This window comes from Condylostylus longicornis, unplaced genomic scaffold, assembly GCF_029603195.1.
Source record: "Condylostylus longicornis isolate FDR11 unplaced genomic scaffold, ASM2960319v2 ptg000055l, whole genome shotgun sequence".
NCBI lineage: Eukaryota > Metazoa > Arthropoda > Insecta > Diptera > Dolichopodidae > Condylostylus > Condylostylus longicornis.
The window spans coordinates 1,149,603-1,171,880 of NW_026578024.1; the positions used below are offsets into that span (position 1 = coordinate 1,149,603).

Genomic DNA, 22,278 nt, shown 5'->3' on the forward strand with positions numbered 1-22,278 from the left:
TGGTAAATTTTCAAAAAGAAAAACCAAACACCTTAACTTATCCCCCATTTATATTTTTTAGCGTTAAATATTATTTCTTAGCATTGGTTCTATTTTTCGAGTTCATTAAATAAGAAGCTATTGATATTTTTTTGCTATTAAACACCAAAATATGTTTTTATTGCTATATCGTAGTTTCATTGTCATTATTCAAGTATAAGTGTATAACTATATCATGTGCTATAAAAAAAAGTGTCCAGTTCTATTTTGCGTTATTTTGTTTTCAAACTAAGTAATACTTAAATTGCGATTCCAACTGGTTTACAAAATAGTAAACAACACAATAAGATATAAATTTTTCCTTTCTTACTGTGTGTTTGTTGTTCAGAAAAACGAGTCTTATAAATTTCACATAAAAAATTTTCCAATAGAAGTGTTATTTATTAGTTAAAGAAGTTAGTGCTTGCCAATAAATTCATTGAAAGTATATGTGTGTGTATGAATGGTATTATGAAGAATTTCCACAGAAAGGGAAAAATTTATGCTAAAATTTGTTAGCTTTAAATATTATTTTCTCTCTATTAGTGCTTTTGCAATTTTAGTTAGTTTCAAAATTATTCAAAATATTTTTGAAATTAGTTTCCGAACGTTATTATAAGAAATAATAATAATAATAGCAAAAACTATTTGTTTTTGCCAATAGCAAAAACTATTTGTTTTTATAATTGGTTGCTTTTACGAAAATTTTTTTAGAATATTATAAGTTTCAAATTAGACTAAAGTCAAACCGCATGACATTCATAATAGAGCCTTATGAATGTGATTCTGCAAAATTATATTGCTATGAATTTGTTTTTATTCGTAATCCATTTGATAATCAATGTAAGTAATAGATTTCAAGAAAATTATTATTTTTCAATGACAATTTAATTAACCTCAAAAAATGTCACCGACCTCCCACACTATAAGGTCAAATGTATTATGTCTACCATAATACTTCTTATGTTACTCTCGTATGCAAAACATTTTCATTTCAAGGTATACAACACAAATATGTATGTATGCAACTTTTTTCTTGTTTCATAAGAATAAGAAAATTCCTTACAATGCATATCAAGTTCGCGGTCAGTGAAGAATAACGTCGCTTTGAGATTGATTACATTAAAAAAAACTGAAGAAGTAGTAGTAGACAACATAAAGAAAATATTGAACTGATTTTTGCTTTTTCTTTACTTCCATTAGATATGGAGGTATCATAAAAATAGATGTTAAAGTAATATAGGTACAAGATCAAGAAAAAAGAACTTGTATTAGAGTAAAACTTATAACAAAAACGTTTTTATGGCTTAAATTCTATTCAATTTTTAGCAGACAGTTAGAAGGTTTGTTCCAAATTTAGTTTAAAATTTTTATAAAATTCTAAAAATATTCAAAATCTTTAATACGCCGGTTCTTACTTTTAATTTTTTAATTAACCAAAATATAATTAATTTTAATTGTGTTTCAAAAAATAGCTATTACAATACCATACTAACGTATGTATATCGTATACATATACTATGTGAGTTAGCTAAAGGAATGATGACCTATAACAAAACAAGGAAAAAATTGGTCCATATTTTTTCGCATATGCGAATTTTTTAATTAATCATCATAACACTTTACAAAAGCTCTCTGGTACATGAGTTCTTTAATGTACACAAATTCAGAAATATTTTTTTGAGAAATTAATACTACTTAATTGCAAAATGTATGTATTTAAATGTATAAATTATATAAATATCTGTATAATACAATCAAATAAATCACATATGCATATATATAAATATCAACACCATTAATTATTACGCGATTCATATTTTAAAAAATTATAAACCACCAAAACTTTAAATTTTGCTTTTTTTGTAAATTTGTATGTTTAGCGCGCGGAGATAAACAGGGAGGCAGAGCAATACAACTAATTCTTTAATTTTTTTATGCAGGCAGATGAAATCACTAACATAATAACTGTGTTCTTTTTCAATTATATACATAGAATACTCTATAAAATACCGTCAGAGTAGACTGCATTAGTTTGTAAAAGGAATGATGAGCATGAAAACTCTGTGTTTATTTATTAGCCAATTTCCAACGTTTAAAAAAAAAATAGATTAATTACCCGCAAAATTTATACATTACGTACATTTGTCCATACATACAATGTATACGCACAAACATATCTTGTACACATAAAAGAAATTAATTGAAAATGAAATTTTACATTATGCCTATGCACATACAAACTTATGCACATTAAATATTTAATTTTCCAAAATTCTCAATTCATTATACACTGGCAAGGATAAATTTCTTATATAAACAAAAAATTATTTTCTTATTTTTCAAGGTTTTTTCCAGAAAATTCCAATTTTTCGATTTGTTCGGCCCACTTTCGAGAATCTTTAAAAATTTCCCTTTTTTTAACATTCTCTATAGTATATAGTACAGTTCATTCTATGTATACTCGTAACAGTGCCAAATCAATAATTTTAAAATGCATTTTAACATTACTGAAAACAAAACACAAAAGATCTCTTTATACGGTTTTTAATGATTTTCAGTACATAATTAAATTTATTGGCCCACTTTTAAAATAGAAATCGATTTTTTATTAGATTCTTTTGTAAAACTTATAGGAAAAAAAACTTTAATTAAACTTAGCATATAAAAAAATAATATTTATGCATGTAGTATGTACGTATATAATTATATTGTTCACGAATGCATAATATAAGAAAGTTAAAAATTGCAAAACCAACTTTTTGATCCCAATGTAGATTTGTATTCCTCCATGTTGTTTCTATTTGTATTTCTAAATCCAATTTTTTATGATTGCAATTTTTGTATTGCAGTTAATTAGTGAGTGAAAATTTCGTTTCCTTTTTCTTTTCTTTCCTTTCTAATTTTTCTTTTTGTTTCTGTCGAAATTCAATATTATCGTTGTTTGTGCTTTAATTGAAAGTTTTTATCGGAAAACGAGCACATTCAATACGAATGTTGATAGTAAATTAAAAAAAATGATGCACGTAATTTTAAATTTAAAATAAAATAAAATTGGAAAATATAAAATCCCACACCGGGATTAAATTTTCATTTCACTTAAACTCTAAAAATTTTATTTATAGGTTTTTTAAAAACCAATTTTCTTTTTTACATAATTTTTTGTTAATTTTTTTTCTATCAACACAATTCACCACTGTTAATAAGAAATATAACAAAAAAAAAATAAACGGAAAACGTTAATAGAGAAATTTTTCAGCTTTTCCGTTCACGGACATTTCACTATTACCGTTCTGTATGATGAGACCATCGTTTTCCAACTGGATATCTGATTGAAAAATGTACAAGAAAGTTTTGAACTCATACAAAATTCCTTCGTTTCCATTACAACAAAATTTATTTATGCATGTACATATATGTTTCATACATATGTATAGTATATACACACGTACGTATATCAGGATTATGTACAAAAAAAATGCCCATCAGAAAACATCAATTGCGCATTGTATACATAAATACATAAAACATAGTCCCGTCTAATATATTTATAAACATACAATAAAGTAAAAAATGTATACGTATATAAAATGTGTATCTCGCATATTGCTAATGACAATTTATTGTTAAAATTCCAACTTTCCAGCCCAACTTTAATAATAAATAAAACTGTATCTACCATAAAGATAATCTTACGAGTATATTCTATATATTTATACATACATAAATACAATATAAATGATTGCCACGACGACATAATAGCATAGAACTGATGACGATAACTTAACTACGGTAACATTAAATACATTATGTTTATGTGGGATGGCAATTGACTATATGAAAATTATCATAAAGTAATAACACAGTGGTGGAAATGCCAACTCAATCACAAAATATGGTTAGACGGCGCAACAATTACCAATTGATATACAAATTATTGATTATTAAATTTGTGCAAACGGTCTTTAAAAATCCTCTTTAAAAAACTTATAATTAGAAGAAATATTTAGAAATTTATCCAAACAAGTACATAATTTGTGGCTCTAACTACTGATACCGTACCAAATTTGTATGTGGTATGAAAAAAAGTTCAATTAAAGTTAAAATTTGTTCGAAATTATTATGAAAATTTTAAAATTCTATGTTCTTTTGTTTTCATGTCCAAAATTAACTTAAGTTGTAAACTATACAGAGAGAATGGAAAATGATTTTCCTCACAAATAGTACGACAAAAATAGAAAATACAAACTTTTCTTGCTTTTATTTTAAAAATAGACTTCCATACCTGTCTGTCATACATATTATGTACACATATTATGTATATATATGTACATATGTATACAACATATAGTCACATATTTTATATACTTCCACTTTGATGAAATATAGCGATTAAAACGATATTAAAATAAAATGTTTTTTCGTTTTTTGTTGAATGGAAAAATTAATTGGAATAGATGAGAGAAAAAACGACAATATCTAAATATAATATTGTACGTATATGTATAGGAGAACTAGAACCAGAATTGAGAACATTGAAAAATAAGCATAGAATAAAAAAAAACAGAATGAATCTGGAAATTTTATGCATTTACCGTACATATCAACAATATTTCGTTTCGTAAGAGATTATGCATGCAGGAAAAATGGAAAAGGGTACAAAAATATGAGAATAAAAATGTTGTTTTCTATTTATTGTACAATTGTTTTTGTATTTCTGCTACATTACTATTTCTCTACTACCCCAGTGGTCTAGTTCTGATTCTGTTATTTAAAAACTTAAGATTAAATAAAATACAAATTTATTTTACAATTGCATTTGTATATAACAAGAGGGCACATTTTTTTCTAATATATTATATATGAGTAGCTTTGTAGTATGTATATATAAAAATATTTAAATACATGTGCAAGAAGAGGGAAATTTTAATGCTATTATTTGTTTTATTTTCAAAATTAGAGAAAAAGAAAAAGGAGACACAAAAATTATAGAAATTTCGTATATTGGATGTCTCTAAGGATACTATGCATTTCTGATGTTAATATTTAATACAGATAAACATTAAAAGAGGGTTGACGTTCTAAATTAATAAAAGAAAAAAAAGCATGGAATAAAATTAGGGTAAACCATTAATAAATGCGTACAGTAATACTAAAGAAAACTTGTAAAAAATAATTAAGGAATAAAAATGCTTATATTCAACTGCTTAAATAAAATTGTTGTACTTAGATCAGGTATATTTAAAAGAGACCGCTTGTTGGACTTTAAAGTAATTTGGCGGCTTCGCTAAACATTTTTTATTCAAGGTTATTACGTGAAAATTGTGAAAATAAAACCATTAAGCGATATATTATACTGAATAGTCCTACGGCAGTTCGCACGCATGACTCATATTACATCAAGTGGACGACTTTGATGTAGAAGTATCTAAAGGCACTAGTGGAACCTTGAAGAAACAACCAAGGTGTACTACGGTGGGTTCCGGCGCCTGTAGGTGATTATGAAAATAAGAAGGCGCACGTTTTTACAAAATTTAGAACGAGGATGGTACTCTTTATGTACGAGCTTGCCTAGGGTATGTCGAAATCCTATACAAAAGTGCGTTGTAGAGCTGAGTAAATAAAAGCAGCTGCAGCCGGAGTACTGAAAATAAGGCAGGCAATGCTCTTCATGTCGAATCAGTCTCAAGAAGGGCTAGTGAGCTTTTATGTCCTAATTGGAAAGATGCTAGGTTGGTTGTCGGTTCCGTTACCGGATACTACAGGCAGAATCATCACATGAACGATTTTGTAGGCATTTGGCAGACTATATTTGTGTAGATTTTGCCATAATGAAAATTAGACAGTTGAGCATATCGCCTCCTTATGCCAAGCATTGGATATTGGAGTACCTTAGATGATATGTGCTGGCACCTTCTGACTTGAGGGAAGTGAGTCTTATAGATCAGCCAACGCTCTATAAATTTTTTAAATAAAATTTTTAAAAGATCAACAAGATTTTGGATTTATTTTCAAAATTTGGATAATTTTATCCTATATACAAAAAATATAAAAAAAACTTAGCATTAGAATTGTATATATGTATATTTGGATCAGAAAAGAAAAATAATTTTTTTTTTTATATTCTTATAAAAAGTTTAAAAATTTCACTTTTACAAAAGTGAAATCGCGATTAAATTGAAGTACTGTAGTAGGAAAAAATTGAAGTACTGTAGTAGGAATGCTATATTTACATATGCTCTGTGTACTGTAAATTGTGTACACATATGTACATACATTTTAGAGCATCGACATTTATAAATAAAAGTAGAATCATGAAAAAAATATGAAAGCAAATAAATATAATCACAAATACGGAAATGTGCACCTTCAAAAGCAATAGTTTACATGCACGAATACATTACGTATTTCTGTATGCACAATCATGAAAACCAGCAATACAATCATCTACATGTGCATAAAAACATATACATAAATACATATGTATGTTTATATTTTTACCCTTTTTCTTATCCTTTTCACAAAACAGAATAAATTTCCTGCACAGAATAAAATATAACATACATACGTACATACATATAAAAGAAAAAAATTCTGTGTAAATTTAAACAACACTTTGTTTACACAAATATAGAAGTTCCTAAAAATCTACAAAGAATTAGTTTAACAAAAACAAAATCAAAAATCATGTAGAACAGTACATTTGTTTCTGGTTTTTTTTATTTTTTCATTTTATCTACATTTCGTTTAATTTTCGCTAAACGAGTGTATAACGTTATAAACAATTTAGCAGTACATATATTGAAAAACACCTGGAAAAGTGACATACATGCATATTGCCACATAAAATTATGTTTGACTAGGCAAACACTCAAACTCTAAATAACCTGCAATTTTTTAGATAAAACTTTTGCAGAGGAAACTTTTTTGCAATACAAACTTGTCAAGCAGCATTTTTTGAATTCTAAAAAAAATTGTGGAAAATAAAACAGTGCGACACTCATCATGTGCCGTGATTGTTATGTTAATGGGGGCTGTCAATAAACAAAACTTTATCCGATATAACACCAATATGTAGAAGAAAAAATGCATTAAGACGATCAACTTTTAAAGGCACTCTCATTTCTCTGATGAAGGTTCATCGCCTCTGCATTTGTCTCAGTTACTTTCCATTTGAAATTTATTTCGATTAAACGAAAAATAAAAATTTCTAAAAGAATATCTTTTTTTTTAAATTTTCAACCCAAAAGGATTTGGAAATTTCCTAATATTCATAGATCTTCTTCAATTGTGAAATTTTCGTTTTTAAAATATTTTTATATTTTGTTGCAATAATACTTTCCACGCACAAATAGTTATATGTGGGTGTTATAAAAAGTTTAAGTTTTATCATTTACTAATCTTAACTAATTCCATATATGACTTTCTAATACTAAAGATGCAAAGATATTATTTAATTCTTGTTTTCTTTATTTCTGTTTCTTCTGCCCTTTTCTTTTTTTAAACAAAGTTCAGCAATTTCTCTAAACTAATTAGCGACGATAGCAAAAAATTTTGGAATCGTTAAGAAACAAACAAAAAAAGTAAATCATAGAAGCTTTTTAAACATAGTTGAATTAAATTCTGTTAACGTTTGTTTATGCATATATATATGTACATTGTGTAGTAAATTTGGAAATCGTTTTGCTTGCAAAAAAAATTATGCTGATTCAGCTTTAATGGTAACATAATTACAAAGTAAAGGTAACTGAACATTAAAGAGTGTTTGCTCACTTATATTATTCATTCAACAATATCATAATATTGTTGTGTACCCAAAGAAAATTATTTCCCATTTCTAGTTCAAGTACTTCACGATCTGCTCCAAAAGTTTAAATATGTATGTAAGTTTAGCTAAGTGCGAATAAAGTTAATTTTACAAATTTCTTTTTTATATTCATACATATGTATATATATCACAAACATAATATGTGAATGATTTTTAATTATAAGAAAAAAGCACAAATAAATTTTTATAAAAACTTCAAATCATTAATTTATCACTATTTTTGCCTTTTTTCACTATACTTATTTCTTATGTTGACTGTTTTTTTCTAAAACATTTTAAGATCAAACTGATTAAAGCTGTGATACTTGAGATCATGCTTATGATATAACATATATACGTGTATATACTGATTATATACACAAAAACGTTTGCACAATATAATGTACTTTCCATACATGTATGTACTTACTTTCTCAGTTTATGAACACCGCTACGCATTCGTGACGCCTACATAAACGTCAAAATTTATTGTTGTACTTTTCAATGTAAAATTCAAAAAATAAATATCTACTAGAACTGAAGAAAAATAAAATTTTGTTTTGCTTCAAGAATTAAACCGAAAATTGTGTGCAAAATTTAAAAACTTAAAAAACTATAAGATAAGTGATACTGCCGGTCTTGCATTATTTTTCTGGATACATACAAAAATTGTGTATCAGACAATAACGTACATCAGAAACTATTTGATATTTTATTTCACGTTTAATAGTTTCATATTTACCCTGTAGATGGTGTATATTTTAATGTGAAAATTAAATATCAACATTTTCATTGTTTTTTTTTTCTTATACAACAGGATTTTTACAAGATGTTTTTCGTTTTATCAAGAAACTGCTTTCAAATTACACTAGATTGTTTTTTATAAAATTATGGAACCCATGAATAAAAATAAGGCACTAGGTAATTATAAAATTATATTTTTGTTTTGTTTTTCACCAAATACTCGTACATCCCGTAATATAGGAACTTTTCATAATTTAAAATAAGTGTTTGACTCTGCAGATGAAGCAACTTTTTCAAGACGAACGTGTTTCCTTACAAACTTCACTTTTAAAATTTTGACTAAATACATATACACACATATACATATGTACATGTTCGTATTCAAAATGTCATGTTATGAAATAGGCATTGTTATTTTTAATTCCATTTTATAGCGCTTTGTTCCAATGCATTGTCTGATAGTTTTTAAAATACATACATATGTACACATGTTTTATAAAAGGAAAAATCCATAAATAGAATTTACGAATTTTTCAAATCACACAATATAATACACATGTATTTAAGTAGACGTCCACATTACTCATTTTTTGTTCTTTAACAGATTTTTAAAAATTTTACATTCAAAAAATTGTTTAATTGAAAAAATAAATCCAAAGTAATGATTAATTTTGAGAGAATAGCTAAGGTTTTGAAAAATGACACCAAAATTTTTAGTTAATTCATTTCGGCCTTACATAAAATGTTCAAAGCTTACTTAACTTTCTTTTACCTTAAAGTCAAACCATAGCATATTATTAAATCCATCGCGTAATATTATTATTTATTAAATATTTTTCAATTAAAAACTAGTGTAAACACTGAACTGATGCAAAAATTAAATTTTTTTTAAATAATTTGTACTAAAATTTATTTAATCGAAACCAATTTAGAACAATTTTTTTACGTACGAGTATTACACACGTCTCATTGGAAATTTGTCGTAGAAACCAATAATTACAAATTAAATAACTTTTAATTTTTAATCAATAAATCCATTTAAAATAAATACTTGAAGAGACTAGCAATCTAAAATTATTTTTTTTCATTTCTGATGATCTTTTTGTAAACAACAATTAAAAAATTGTTGTAATAAATAACGTACTCGTATATTTAATTAGAATTTTTGCAATGAATTTTACATTGAACTTAATCAGTTGCAATAGGCAAATAAAAAAATAGATTTTTTGATTAGATTACGTATCAGTTGAAATTATACAATTAAGTATAAGCAAGCAAAGGTTTATTTCTAATTGAACAGAAAAATTAAAATTATTGTATATAAAGTTCATAATTGCAGAATGATTTTCTCTTTATCATTTTCATCAATCATTTAAAAACTTAATATTTAATATTAAACGACTTAATAGTTGCAATAGGTTGTTGCAATACAACTTCATTTTATTACTTAGTTTTCAGGCAAAATATAGGAGTAATATTGATTAAGGACATATTAAACCAGCCCAATGTTATGATTTTTCTCTTGTTCCAAATATTTCCAAAAAAAGAAATCCCCTTGAATCAATATAAAAGTTACAATCACCACCAGCAGACAGGTCACAGAAAACCAGTAAATATATGCGTTTCGAAGTCAAAGCTATAATCAAAAACTTATTTTGTAAAAGATGGTTTTAAACGATTAGTAATGGTTAATAAACCAGAGACCAAATTAAAAATTCTAATATATAGTTAAACGTTGAGAAATCAACTTATGAGAGCTATTTTGTAAAACATCTTAATATAGAATTTCCAACATAACGCTGAATTAATATATATGTATATGTAACTCAAACTCAAAAACTATGTGTATTACAATTCAGCCAACTCACAAGTTCTATTTCTAAACAATTAATTACAAAATATTAATTGGTTTAATTAAATTGTCAATATATAATTAATATCTACTGATAAAAAATCGTTAAAGGAATTTTATTTTTTTTTGATAAGATATAAAATAATGCCTTTATGATGTTTTGGCATATCTGGTTACAAAATATTTTATTGAATTTTATCTTTGTTAACAACATTTACTCTATACATATGTATATTGTACATAATTTCCAATGTCGAGTTGTCAATATAAAATAGGAAATAAGAAAAATAAACATGTGTTATTAATACAGTTACCATAGATAAAGAAGACATGTTTGTAGTTATTTAATGACATAAGTTTGCAATTTTTATAAACATTTTGGCGGCGTTAAATTTTTATACATACGCAGCTTTGTAAGTACTCGTAATAAAAAGACATAAAATGATAAAAGTATGAAAGGAAAAAAATGAAATTTTTGAAAAATAATTTCAAAAATTCTTTTGTTTTTTTAAATGCAAGAAATTTTAACAATTTTTTTCAAATTATTAAAAATTTAAACCGATTTGAAAGTTAAGCAATTATGCAAATAACGCATTTTAGTGGAAAAACTATGAAAGATAGAGGAAAAAAATGTTATATAGGTTAACTTTTAGATCTCATCATAGCGAATCGAAAAAAAACGAAAAAAAAAGTAATAATAACAAAAATTTTAGAGAAATTTCGAGTTTTGTAAAAAAAAATTTGAAAAAACAAAAATTCTGACTTTGATGAGCTGAATCTCGAAAACTATGGCTCAAATCAAATTAATTGTAAGGCCAAAAATAAAGAACAATCAATCACCTCTAAGATAAGCTCTATGTTGTATGGTAACTAGTAATAACCCTATGTTGTATGGTTCCGTGTAAGTTATAAGCATTTATTTATATGTCTAGTACCTTTTTTGTTTTCAAAAAGCTCGAAAAAAATATATGTATATGCACACCCTCCCCGCCTACAATTTTTGCTGAAATTTGATCAAAGAATCACCCCTGAAATTACTTTCCACCTTATGCTGTATATACTCATATATTTTCACTTACTAAGTATTTAAATGATGTTAATTAAAATATTTACTAAATACACTCACTCACTTATACTTAAATAATTCAGCTGATTATTTCAAAATCAGCTTTTCAATATCTATATGCACTAGCAATATGAATCAAAATAATTAGTATTAGCGTATAAAATTGCATAATTAATTTTCCGTCCACACAAAAAAAAATAAAATAGAAGTAGTAAAAAACAACAAACAAGCAATTAAAAACCAAAACACGTAATAAAATTAAATTTAGATTTAACTACTAATTCGAATATGCAATAAGTAATAATAAAAATTCGATTCTTATCTTAATACTTAATGTATAGCGTATAAATTATAACGTAAAAACTTTTAAACGAATAAAAAACAACAATTGCATTTTTCTAATACACTTAAAATATTTTTGAAAAAGTTGCATTTTGCATTACGCATTTAGAGCGCGTAATGCAAAATACAACTTTTGGCTAGAAACCAGCAATAAAAAATGTAATAAAACAATTAATTTAAAGCTTTTATCAAGTAACTTTAATAAAAAAACTCTAATAATTATGAGAAAAAAACCTATGTACACTATCAACCGGTCGTGTTTAAAAATTAGTGTATTGCAATTGAAATTTACAATTTTCTTTTATTGTTACGTAATTACCTCGGAAAACAGTAAAATTACAAGAAAACTTTTAATTTATTCGTAAGTATTCATTTTAAACCATAAGTAAACTAAATTACAAAACATTTAATGCATTTAAAAACCTCTTACGAACTTTGGCTGTTTCATATTACAATTTCTGTGTGATTTTATAAACAAAAGGAAGAAAGAATTTTATTAATGTTGAATGGAAGAATTCAAAAATACTCAAAAAATAAAAGAATTCTTAAGAAAAAATTTATTCTATAAGTAAATAATATAAGAATTTTCTAAATTTACGGAAAGTTAATTTTGGGTCACTAAAGCAACTTTATAATGTACTTAAATACATTTTCTAATTACTTTCTTACTTTCAAACCGAACAATTGTTTTTTTTTGTATATCACTCTATGTTTAATGACTTAATTTTATGGCTAAATAAAAATAACCGACGACCAACCGTCCAAATCAAAACTTACTACTTACTTTCAAATTATTGAATGCATATTGTGAATGAACTACCATTCATAAATGCATGAAAACATGAAAAAACAAAAATAATTTTATTGGTAACGGTAGAGTTAATTTTGTGTTATTGCGACAATACATAAAGCATTGCAAACATGAGTATATACGTATATAATACAAATAAATATAAAAACTGCATAACACAGAGTAGAAATAAACAAACATAAACGACAAACGTACATAATACGAAATCTGTCTAAATATAATTACATACGGTAAACTCTGTTTACGAACTATATTTTACAGATTTATTTAAGAGCACTGCAAATTAAGAGCGTAATAGCTTAACATTTATTATTTAATAACTCACACGTTATGCTTACAAAGTGCATACGTATGTATGTATAATTAACAAATTTTTGCTTTTTTAATAAAAAAAATAAAATATAATTATAACAATGGCACCAGAAAAGAATTGCAAGTCTCCCCTTACACTATACACGAAATATTTAATTGTGATTAAACATTCCTGTATTTTCGTAAAGCAATTAAATATGATATTAAAAAATTATGCCAAGTCATTAATGGTTTGAAACTTTTTTGCAATTACTACCTTACTCTCTGATATATCAAATTTAAATTTTTCAATTTCGTTACTTATTTTAATCATAGGGAAAATTAAAAATTTTGTTATGAATCTGTTTGGTTTTAATCATGGCTATATAACCAACGGAACATGACTGCAGCAGCTTTTTAACTTATTCTAGTAATTTTTTCTCAAATTCACAATCTTGTTTGCAATAATGCAATTATGTGTGTATCTTAATTCATGATTAATCTAACAACTGTAATTTTATCTTAAGTAACTAAGACTCTAATAGTCTATTTACAATTTTCTTTAATTAATTACATATGTATTTTGAATATAATGGCCGATAATTATTACTTTTTGGTATCGGTTATTTACTTCTTTTAAAGTTTTATGCAATATTTTGGAGCGCATGCAACAATTGAGAAAATGAAATTTTACGAAATATTTTAATTTTTTTCAATTCGACAACGTAAGTATTTAAAATTAAAATAAACTTTTAAAAAAATGATTAAACAAATTTTTCATTTGATTGACATAAAATCAAAATCAATTTACAATTATTTTATAATATTCCCTATTTATTGTTAAAAATGGAAGAGGAAATCTATAACATTTAGTAAATAACTTTTACAAAAAGTGTATATAAACACCCTTTAACATCATTGTTCCTTAAGAAACTGTGACCTCAATAATACCAGAGCGTAATAATATCAAAATCTTCAAGAATTTTTTTTTAATATAAGTACAATTAAATATGTAATTAAACAACAGTTTTTATTCATGAACCAAGAGTAAAATATCAAAGCCTGAGGATATCAATGGATTTTATATCGTAAATAATGAAAATGGTATACATAATGTTATATATGATCTCTTGTGACTTTGTGACCTAAAAATATATAAAACAAAGAATAAAATGAAGTTTTTAGCTTTCGGTTTTGTTTCTATAGTGAAGAGTATGTACGAAGAAATAAATGTAAAAATTTTATTTACTACACGGTTGCCATCAGCCACCATTTAAATGAAAGATTAACTTAGAATAGTTTATTTTTGTGCATATTTCCAACAAAATTTAATAAAACTAATAAAGTTACTTTTCGTTATTCAAACTCACATCTTTATCACATTCGCATTTACACTATTTTTCTTTAAGCAATAATGCCGTTTTCTTATTCTCTTAATTTAAGTAAAATTTTTGTAATAATTCAGAGAATAAAGTATAATAAATAAATAAAATAAATAAATAAAACTCAGATGCGAGTAGGCCTTTCTGATTTTGCTCTGTAATTAAAATGGTTTTGCTTAAGAATTTTCTTAAGTGTAATTTTCATATTCTGTAAGCTATTAAAAATGCAAATATTATAATTGTACCAAAAACGTTTGCTTTTCCATCTCGGACTGCTTTTTGTTATGGCAACTTTTCTCCGCAATCATTGCAAGATTTTTGCTGTCATTATTCTTCTTCATTTCAACTTTTCTCACTTTATTTCTGACAAAAATTTTATAAGAAATTTTATGTTTTCCACTCTTGCATTATTGTTTTTCTATTTTTTAAATCTTGTTCAATTATCTATTCAGAAATCTAGAGCTTATTATCAATACTATCATTATTTTAGTTCCATCAACTAGATTGAAAAATAATTTGTTCTACTTTATATTTCTTATAAACAATAATTCAGTCCATTTTATTTAATTTTTCTGAAACAAAATAATAAAGCTGAACTTGAATTGTGAATATGATGTTCGACGCTCGTGTAATGAATGTTAAACATGTCCATTATGTTTTATTTTTTTCCTTTGTTAATTTCAATACTTTTTTTTTGTTTTATTCGAAAACTCGTTTGAAAAAAACAGTTTTCGTACTGTTTTAATGTTTTCACATCTTCACAAATTTCTTTGTTTTCTTTCTTTTTTAGTTCTTTTAAACTTCCCTGACAATTATTAATGTTGTATTTTGTGCGCCATACATGGTTTGTATTCAATTTAATACAATTCCAAAATTTCATAATGAACACCACCATCACAATACAACAGTTTTATTATAATCATCAACCACTCACATCATTCTATGGCTATCATTTACCATCATGGCTGCAGCTACTAATATGAAGTTAAATTTTTAGACTTTATACGTATGTAGTTAAAATTGTTAAAAAGTTTCAGTTTAAAAATTAAAACAAAAAATAATAAACAGGTCTTTATAATATAGCACTCTCAGTTGAAAAGGTGAATCATTGAAATCACGCATACATTTATATAAACAAAAACATAAAAGGTGGAAGAAAAAAAGATTTTATATTATAAAGGTTATGTTAAAACATAAAATTAAAGTAAAGCTCATAAAAGCAGATACTTTTTTATATTTTTATAAGAAAAATCTGATGTGGTCAGCACATATCCGACCGCAATGTGTATTGCCTAGTTAAGTGAAAATGTTACAGAATATTGTAGAAATGTCTGTTAAATACTTCTTTCCAATTTTTAGGACATTAGTAAGCTTATAGTTAACATACCTAGAAAAATGTAAATTTGGCGTATAGTAAGGTTTCGCCACCCGAATTCCCTGAAATGCTCGCCAGTTAGTTTCGGTAAAGACCAGAAGTCAAATATCAAATTTCAAGAAATTCCAACAATTCGTTCCGTAGATATAGTGAAAAATGTAAAATCGCAAATCAGTTTTCGACCCCTGATCTTTCCAAAAAATTTATATGTTCATTGTTTTAATACGAGGAATTCAAATATTAAATTTCAATGAAATCGGTTGATTAATTCTCTTTATATACGCAAAAACCTATATTTGGCCCTTAGTAAACGTCCAGGTGCTGACGCCTGATTTCTTCCAAAGGTTAGGAGATTTCATAGACGGCCGAGCGAAGCTTATGTACGAAATTTCAAGCAAATCGGTTGAATATTTTCTTCAATGGTCAAAAGTGTAAAACAGGCCCGCTAAAAAGTGCAGTTCCCAAGGCCTGATATATCCCAAAAGTTGATCAATCCGTGTCATGGTTGAAATAAACTTACATATAAAATTTCATCAAAATCGGTTCAGCCGAACTTGAGATACACACGTGCACATACAGACCGACAGAACGACAGGTTGCTAAAAATAGTTTATTTACACTTCCCTACTATGGAGAAGTGCATTCCCACCGAAAACCTATTGTATACACAATACGGTCGGTAAATATAACAACACACTGGTTAGGAAAAATATTAACTCCTTAACACTCTATTGTATTTGAAACAAAACAATAAAAAGCAAACATACACTGGTTATTCTACAGAATCTACAGAGATACAAAAAGTGACAAAAAGTGCCAATGAAAACATTTGATGAGGGATCATTATTATAATTTAAGACAAAATTAAAACTTGCTGTAGATTGACAACTTTAAGTTAATAATTTATTGTGTAATACTTAATAGATAAGTAAAAAGTAACTTCGGTTTTTTAAGTTCTTCCTGTTTCGACTTCAACAGGCTCTTGCATTTTTTCTTTGCTTTGCATTTGCATGATAATTTTAATGAATTTTCAATAAATTAATATATATATGATATATATTAATATATACGACAATTTTTTAAAGAAAATTTGAAATTATAAACAAAATTATATTAAGAATAATTAAAATAAAAAAATTTGATGTAATCAGAACATTACCGGACCGAAATAAATGTTGCTTAGTGTAACAAAAATGTTGCACAAAGTTAATAAAATGCATTTTAAGCGCTTTTCTTAATTTTAGGGACGTTACTTAGTTATTTTTTAGTTAATATACCTAAAAAAATCTAATTTTGACTCTTGATTTCCCTGAAAAGTTTCCTTCACCACATAGCTTCGGTAGCAAAAAAAACTCGTAAATATCGCAAAAAAATGTACAATTGGTAACTAGTTCGGTCTCCTAACCCTAATCTTTTCAAAAAATTTACAAGTTCATTGTTTTAACACTCCGAATTAAAATATCAAATTTCAAGAAAATTGCTTGAATTTCTTTTTATATGCGTCCGTAAAAAGAACCAGTTCGCCAGATCTGATATATCCCAAAAGTTGATCAATCCGTGACATCCGCCTTAAAATAAACTTATACTTATATAAAATATTATCAAAATTGGTTCAGCCGAACTTCAGATATCCACGTGCCCACACAGTCCAACATCTACTTAAAAATAGTTTATTTACGCTTCCCTAACATGGAAAAGTGCACTTTACTTGTACAAAAAAAAGCATTTAACTTGAAGTCCCATTCAGAAAATTTTCCATAATATCTTTATGTCCTTGAAATCAAGTTAAATAATACAACGTTAATAATACCTATTTATAATTATGCACACAATGAGCAAGAGCTTAAACGAACTACATTTACGTAATTTTTCAAGAGTGTCATAATTTTGTAAATTACAAATAAAAATCCTTTATACATTTAGTGCTGCATTCTCCAATTATGAAATTTTACATTTTTTCCCTATTACAATCCCCTTCTATACTGTTAAATTATTAACTTTAAGTACTTATGCTTAAAGAAACCCAAGAAACTAGAAACAACTTAAATTAAATCATAATATATATGGGTATGTAAGTAAAATATATATGCGGCATATTTTAACGTGTACGAAACTTGTATTTTCTTTTCTTATTCTACTTGGAGTATTAGCAAACGTATAAAATAATTAAGTAGTTAAGGAAACAAAATAGACATAATTAATAAAAACTAAAATAATTAAAGATAAAACTGAATCGGAAAATTTAACTAGTAGACAGTTAATTATTGAAGTATTTTGTGTTGTTTGTTTTACAACAATTTCTGTTTCTTTCCTTGTATGTAAGTAAATTTTGAACAACATTAACCATAATAAGAAACTCTAAAATTAGAAAATTTTAATCTACTTATTAAAACCACACAATTAGGAAATTAACAAAATTTGAAATTCTCTATTAAAAGAGTTTCAAAAAAATGAAAAAAACATGTCTACAATAAGTTTTAAATTTGAAAACCTAAATTCCCGAAAATCGATTCTTTCCAAAATCTCCAAAAATCCTATACTAGTCCAAGTAATATATCCAAAATTTCCTATACTAGTGCTTGAATAATATCTCCAAAATTATTCTAGTATAATTTTACTAGAATAATTTTACTCTTAAAAAAAATTATTTAAATTTTCCCTTAAATCATTTTCCTTCGAATTTTTAAAGTATTTTCCTTTTAATATAAATTTTAGCATGAAAGCAACCAACGAGACAAATTTGTTTCTATTTTTTCATCATTATTCATAAAGCACAATACAATATTCATTTACATATGTATATAAATCATGAAGCGTCAACATCATCTTGTCATAAAAAGTCAGTCCAGTACCATCATAAAAATTGTTTTTCAATTTTTTTCTTTCTTATGTCATTGAATCTGTGCAGAAATAACAGAATTCTATTTTAATATTATGACACCGGAAACTATTCAAATATTCATTAAAGGTTCATTTCACTTTAGTTTACTGCATATAAGTACTCTGATACTTTAAAAAATAAGAACAAAACATAAAAAAATAAAAATTAACAGATCCTATAGCTTTATATATTTACATAAATAACTATTTTCATTTATGTACAGGGTTAGTCCTGAATTATTTAATATATTTAACATAAATAATTTTGTTAAAACCAATTTATATTTTAGATTATAAAAAGGTCTTACTTAAGTAAAAATCGAACCTCTCTATATTTATTCCATAATCTAATAATTCGCTCTAATAATGGGAGTGTCTTGAGTTATTTTATACGATTATTCAACATTTAAGACTTAATCTTAATTTTAATTAATTTTAATCAACTTAGAACTAAGACGTTTTGGATTTATTACGTACAATCTTTGTGTAAAAATTGATACTTACAAAGAATAAAAGTGTTACGATTTAATAGATTTCTAATTTAAATTGAAAGTAAAATTAAAAAATTTATAAATTTTTCGTATAATTTAATACATTATTTTTAGCGACATTTAAAAATTTAATACAGTTTTCCTTATTTTGTGTTAAAGAGTCACCTTGTGTTCTATTCCAAAATAAAATTATATAATTGTTACAATTTTTCACTTTGAAATGGTTATCATAGAAAGTCAGTTTAATCTTACTACAAAAATGCATAAAACTATGTGTGTATATATTATAAATGCAGCTATTATATTTATATTTCAATAAAATATAAAAATAACAAAAATTATAAAAAATTGTAGTAATGAGGGTGGGTCACCAACATTTACAGGTGAATAATTAAAGTAGAATAAAAACTAAATAGGTACTTATGTATATATGTACATATAATGACGTTACATAACCGTGAACAAAAATAAAACATATACTTAGTTGATAAAAAAAAATTAAAAATAAAAATTTGAAAAACAAAGGCTGTTAAGGTTGGTTAAGTTTTTTAAAAAATATCCAAATTTTAAATTAAAAACTAAATTTATTTTAGTTTTTCTTGTGTTCGATTAAATGAATCAACCGATTTCTATTCAGGTCTAAAATGTATTAAATTTATAACAACAATTTATGAAGTAAGTATATAAAGTATATAGTAAATAATGAACTTATATTATTAATAACAAATAACTACTAACTAGATGGGTAGGTAGGTACTTATAAAGTTTTATTTAGAAAACCAAAATATAAGCCTTCAGTATTTTCAATTGTAATACCAACCTAAATTGGTAACGATGAAAAATTTTTAAGAATTTTACTACAAAAATAATTGAATGCAAACGAGCTTCACTGCAAACAAACTTTTTGTCCACTTTAAACTGTTAACTGGTTTATATAAAATGGTCCCTACGTAAAACAGTAAGCAATTTACAAGTGCATACATTCAATCCTTAAATTACAATTATTATGAGAATGACGTTTAACAGTTAAAAGTAGGAATTATAACTGAGTTTATGATTTCATAGAAAAATGGAAGTTAATATGATAGTAAGGATTTCACCATGAAATTTTCAAAGTTGACATTTTTATTAATAAGTATGTACGATTGAAAATAGTATGACAAATTCAAATGCACATAAATTTTTAGAATATGTTAAATATCATATTATTTACATATGTATGTACATATAACTTATTTACGTGTAAATACATATAAATACTCAAAATTAAGGGAATGATCAAACAACGAGCAACAAAATGTCTAGACAAACTCTTATTTATGCATTTTTAAAATGTGTTCTCAAAGTAGATAAATTTGAAAATACCTAGATTTCAAAGTTTATAAATGTGATTTTCATATAAAACTGCATTAATGATTTTTTTTGTATTTATGTAGTTACTTATATGTATATATACATACTTATATAACGAAATTGTGCATTTTATATATGTATGTATATATATTATGTAAATTCATGTGTTTAATTGGAAACAAATTTTCTTGTCTTATTTTTTTTTAAGTTTAAGTACTTTTTTCAAATATTATTCAAGGCAGGAGTTCTGTACAAATTTTACATGTTTTTTTCATTGAATTAAAAAATGAATTATTAAACATCTTTCTTTTGATACTTAACACGGTAGAGTAAACAATTAAAACAAAATTGTTTAATTTTGAAGTCAACTTTTTTCATATAAATAATTGATATTTAAATAACTGGTACATACGTAACTTAACTGCCTACACAATATTCTGAAGCGATAAATCATAAGCTAAATATAATGTATACCAAACACAAAAGTTTACAGAGAAATGTCGATTCTAATTAGAAATCAACTAGTTAAAATTTAATTAATAATTTTTTAGTAAAAACGAAGTTAAAATTTTATTTACTGGCAAATCCTTTTAAATTAACGAATAAATTATTACTTTTTTTAAAGTATTCTCCTATCGTCTTTCAGTTTGAACACAAGTTTCACCTGTCTTTTTTCTCTTCTTTATTCAATATTCAAGCATATAAAGTGCCACGTAAAAATCTTTTATTGTATTTTATAATGGAAATAAAAAATATAAAAAATTACCAAGTACAATAAAAGAGTAAGTATTTGCTTTCTCAAACAGTACTGAATTGAAAAACATAAGTATAGATCGGATCGACCGGCTATCGGATGATAACTACCACTCTAATTTATTTATTTTTTATTAATTTAAATGATCAAAATTTATATCAGATTATCGGGTCGCATATAAATGTAATATTCAGTTATGTAAGGAACTAAATGTTACACTTATAGGAATTAAATTTAATTGATTTAAAAGGTAAATGTGAGTATCTACCTACATACCTAATAACATGTTGAGTGCAGCAGGTTCATATAAATATATAGATACATATGTACATGCTTTTGTCATAAAATTAATGAAAAAGCTTTAGTTAAATATTTTATATGTACATATGTATGTATGTATGTAACACAAAGATTAAAATTATCAATAAAAACCTACCTGTTGAATTCGCGTATATTAAGATTGTTTGTAATTCTCAATATTGTAATTTTCAAATTCTAAAAATCTGTTGCTCCACTATATCAATATGCATAGATATATGTATATATGTACAAAATTAAACGTTAAATGAAGTTTTTTTAATTTTTTTAATTTACAAAACAATTTAAAAACTAAACTTCTGTATTTAAAAATTGCATAACAAATTTGATTTTCTGTTAATTTTATTTATTTTAGTTTTCCTTTTTTTCTATATAGAAGCATGTGTTGTACCACTGTTTAACTTTATGAATAAACTTTGCTTTATTGCATATTTTTTATTACAAAATATTTTTTTTTTTGAATTTTAACTTCTTCTAATAACTAAATAAAATTTTAAAAATTAATTCTAGCCTAAAATTATTTAATAATCCGATTCTAAAAATTTTAATTACAATAAAATTTTAAACCGGTACTTCTTTTGTTGTTTGAACAAAAATTTTCAAATGTCAAAACTATTCTGTTTTAAAACTAGCTTTGATTTACTACTCATTATTTTTTTTCTTCACAACTTTTTTACTTCAACGTCAAAACGTCACTGACCAAATTTATTATGAGTTTTAACTTTTATGTTTTTCTACCATTTTTGTTCTTTCGATTCCAAAAGTTTTTGTTTACATCCCATATCCATTGTTTC

The 22,278-nt window shown here is 25.2% G+C and overlaps 1 protein-coding gene across 11 annotated transcripts in view; it reads right to left on the minus strand.

Moving 5' to 3' along the window:
• The window catches only part of LOC129612109 (myosin heavy chain 95F), a 42,462-nt gene extending 20,290 nt beyond the window's left edge, over positions 1–22,172 (minus strand). For 10 of the 11 annotated variants that reach the window (XM_055525621.1, XM_055525625.1, XM_055525627.1 and 7 more), the window contains exon 1: positions 2,778–3,320. In XM_055525621.1, coding sequence (XP_055381596.1) covers positions 2,778–2,811 — 34 coding nt within the window. In that variant the 5' untranslated portion in view covers positions 2,812–3,320. Of the gene's footprint in view, positions 1–2,777; positions 3,321–21,602 lie in introns of those variants that run through there. The other variant, XM_055525624.1, reaches the window with a different exon arrangement.
• Positions 22,173–22,278: the final 106 nt, after the last annotated feature.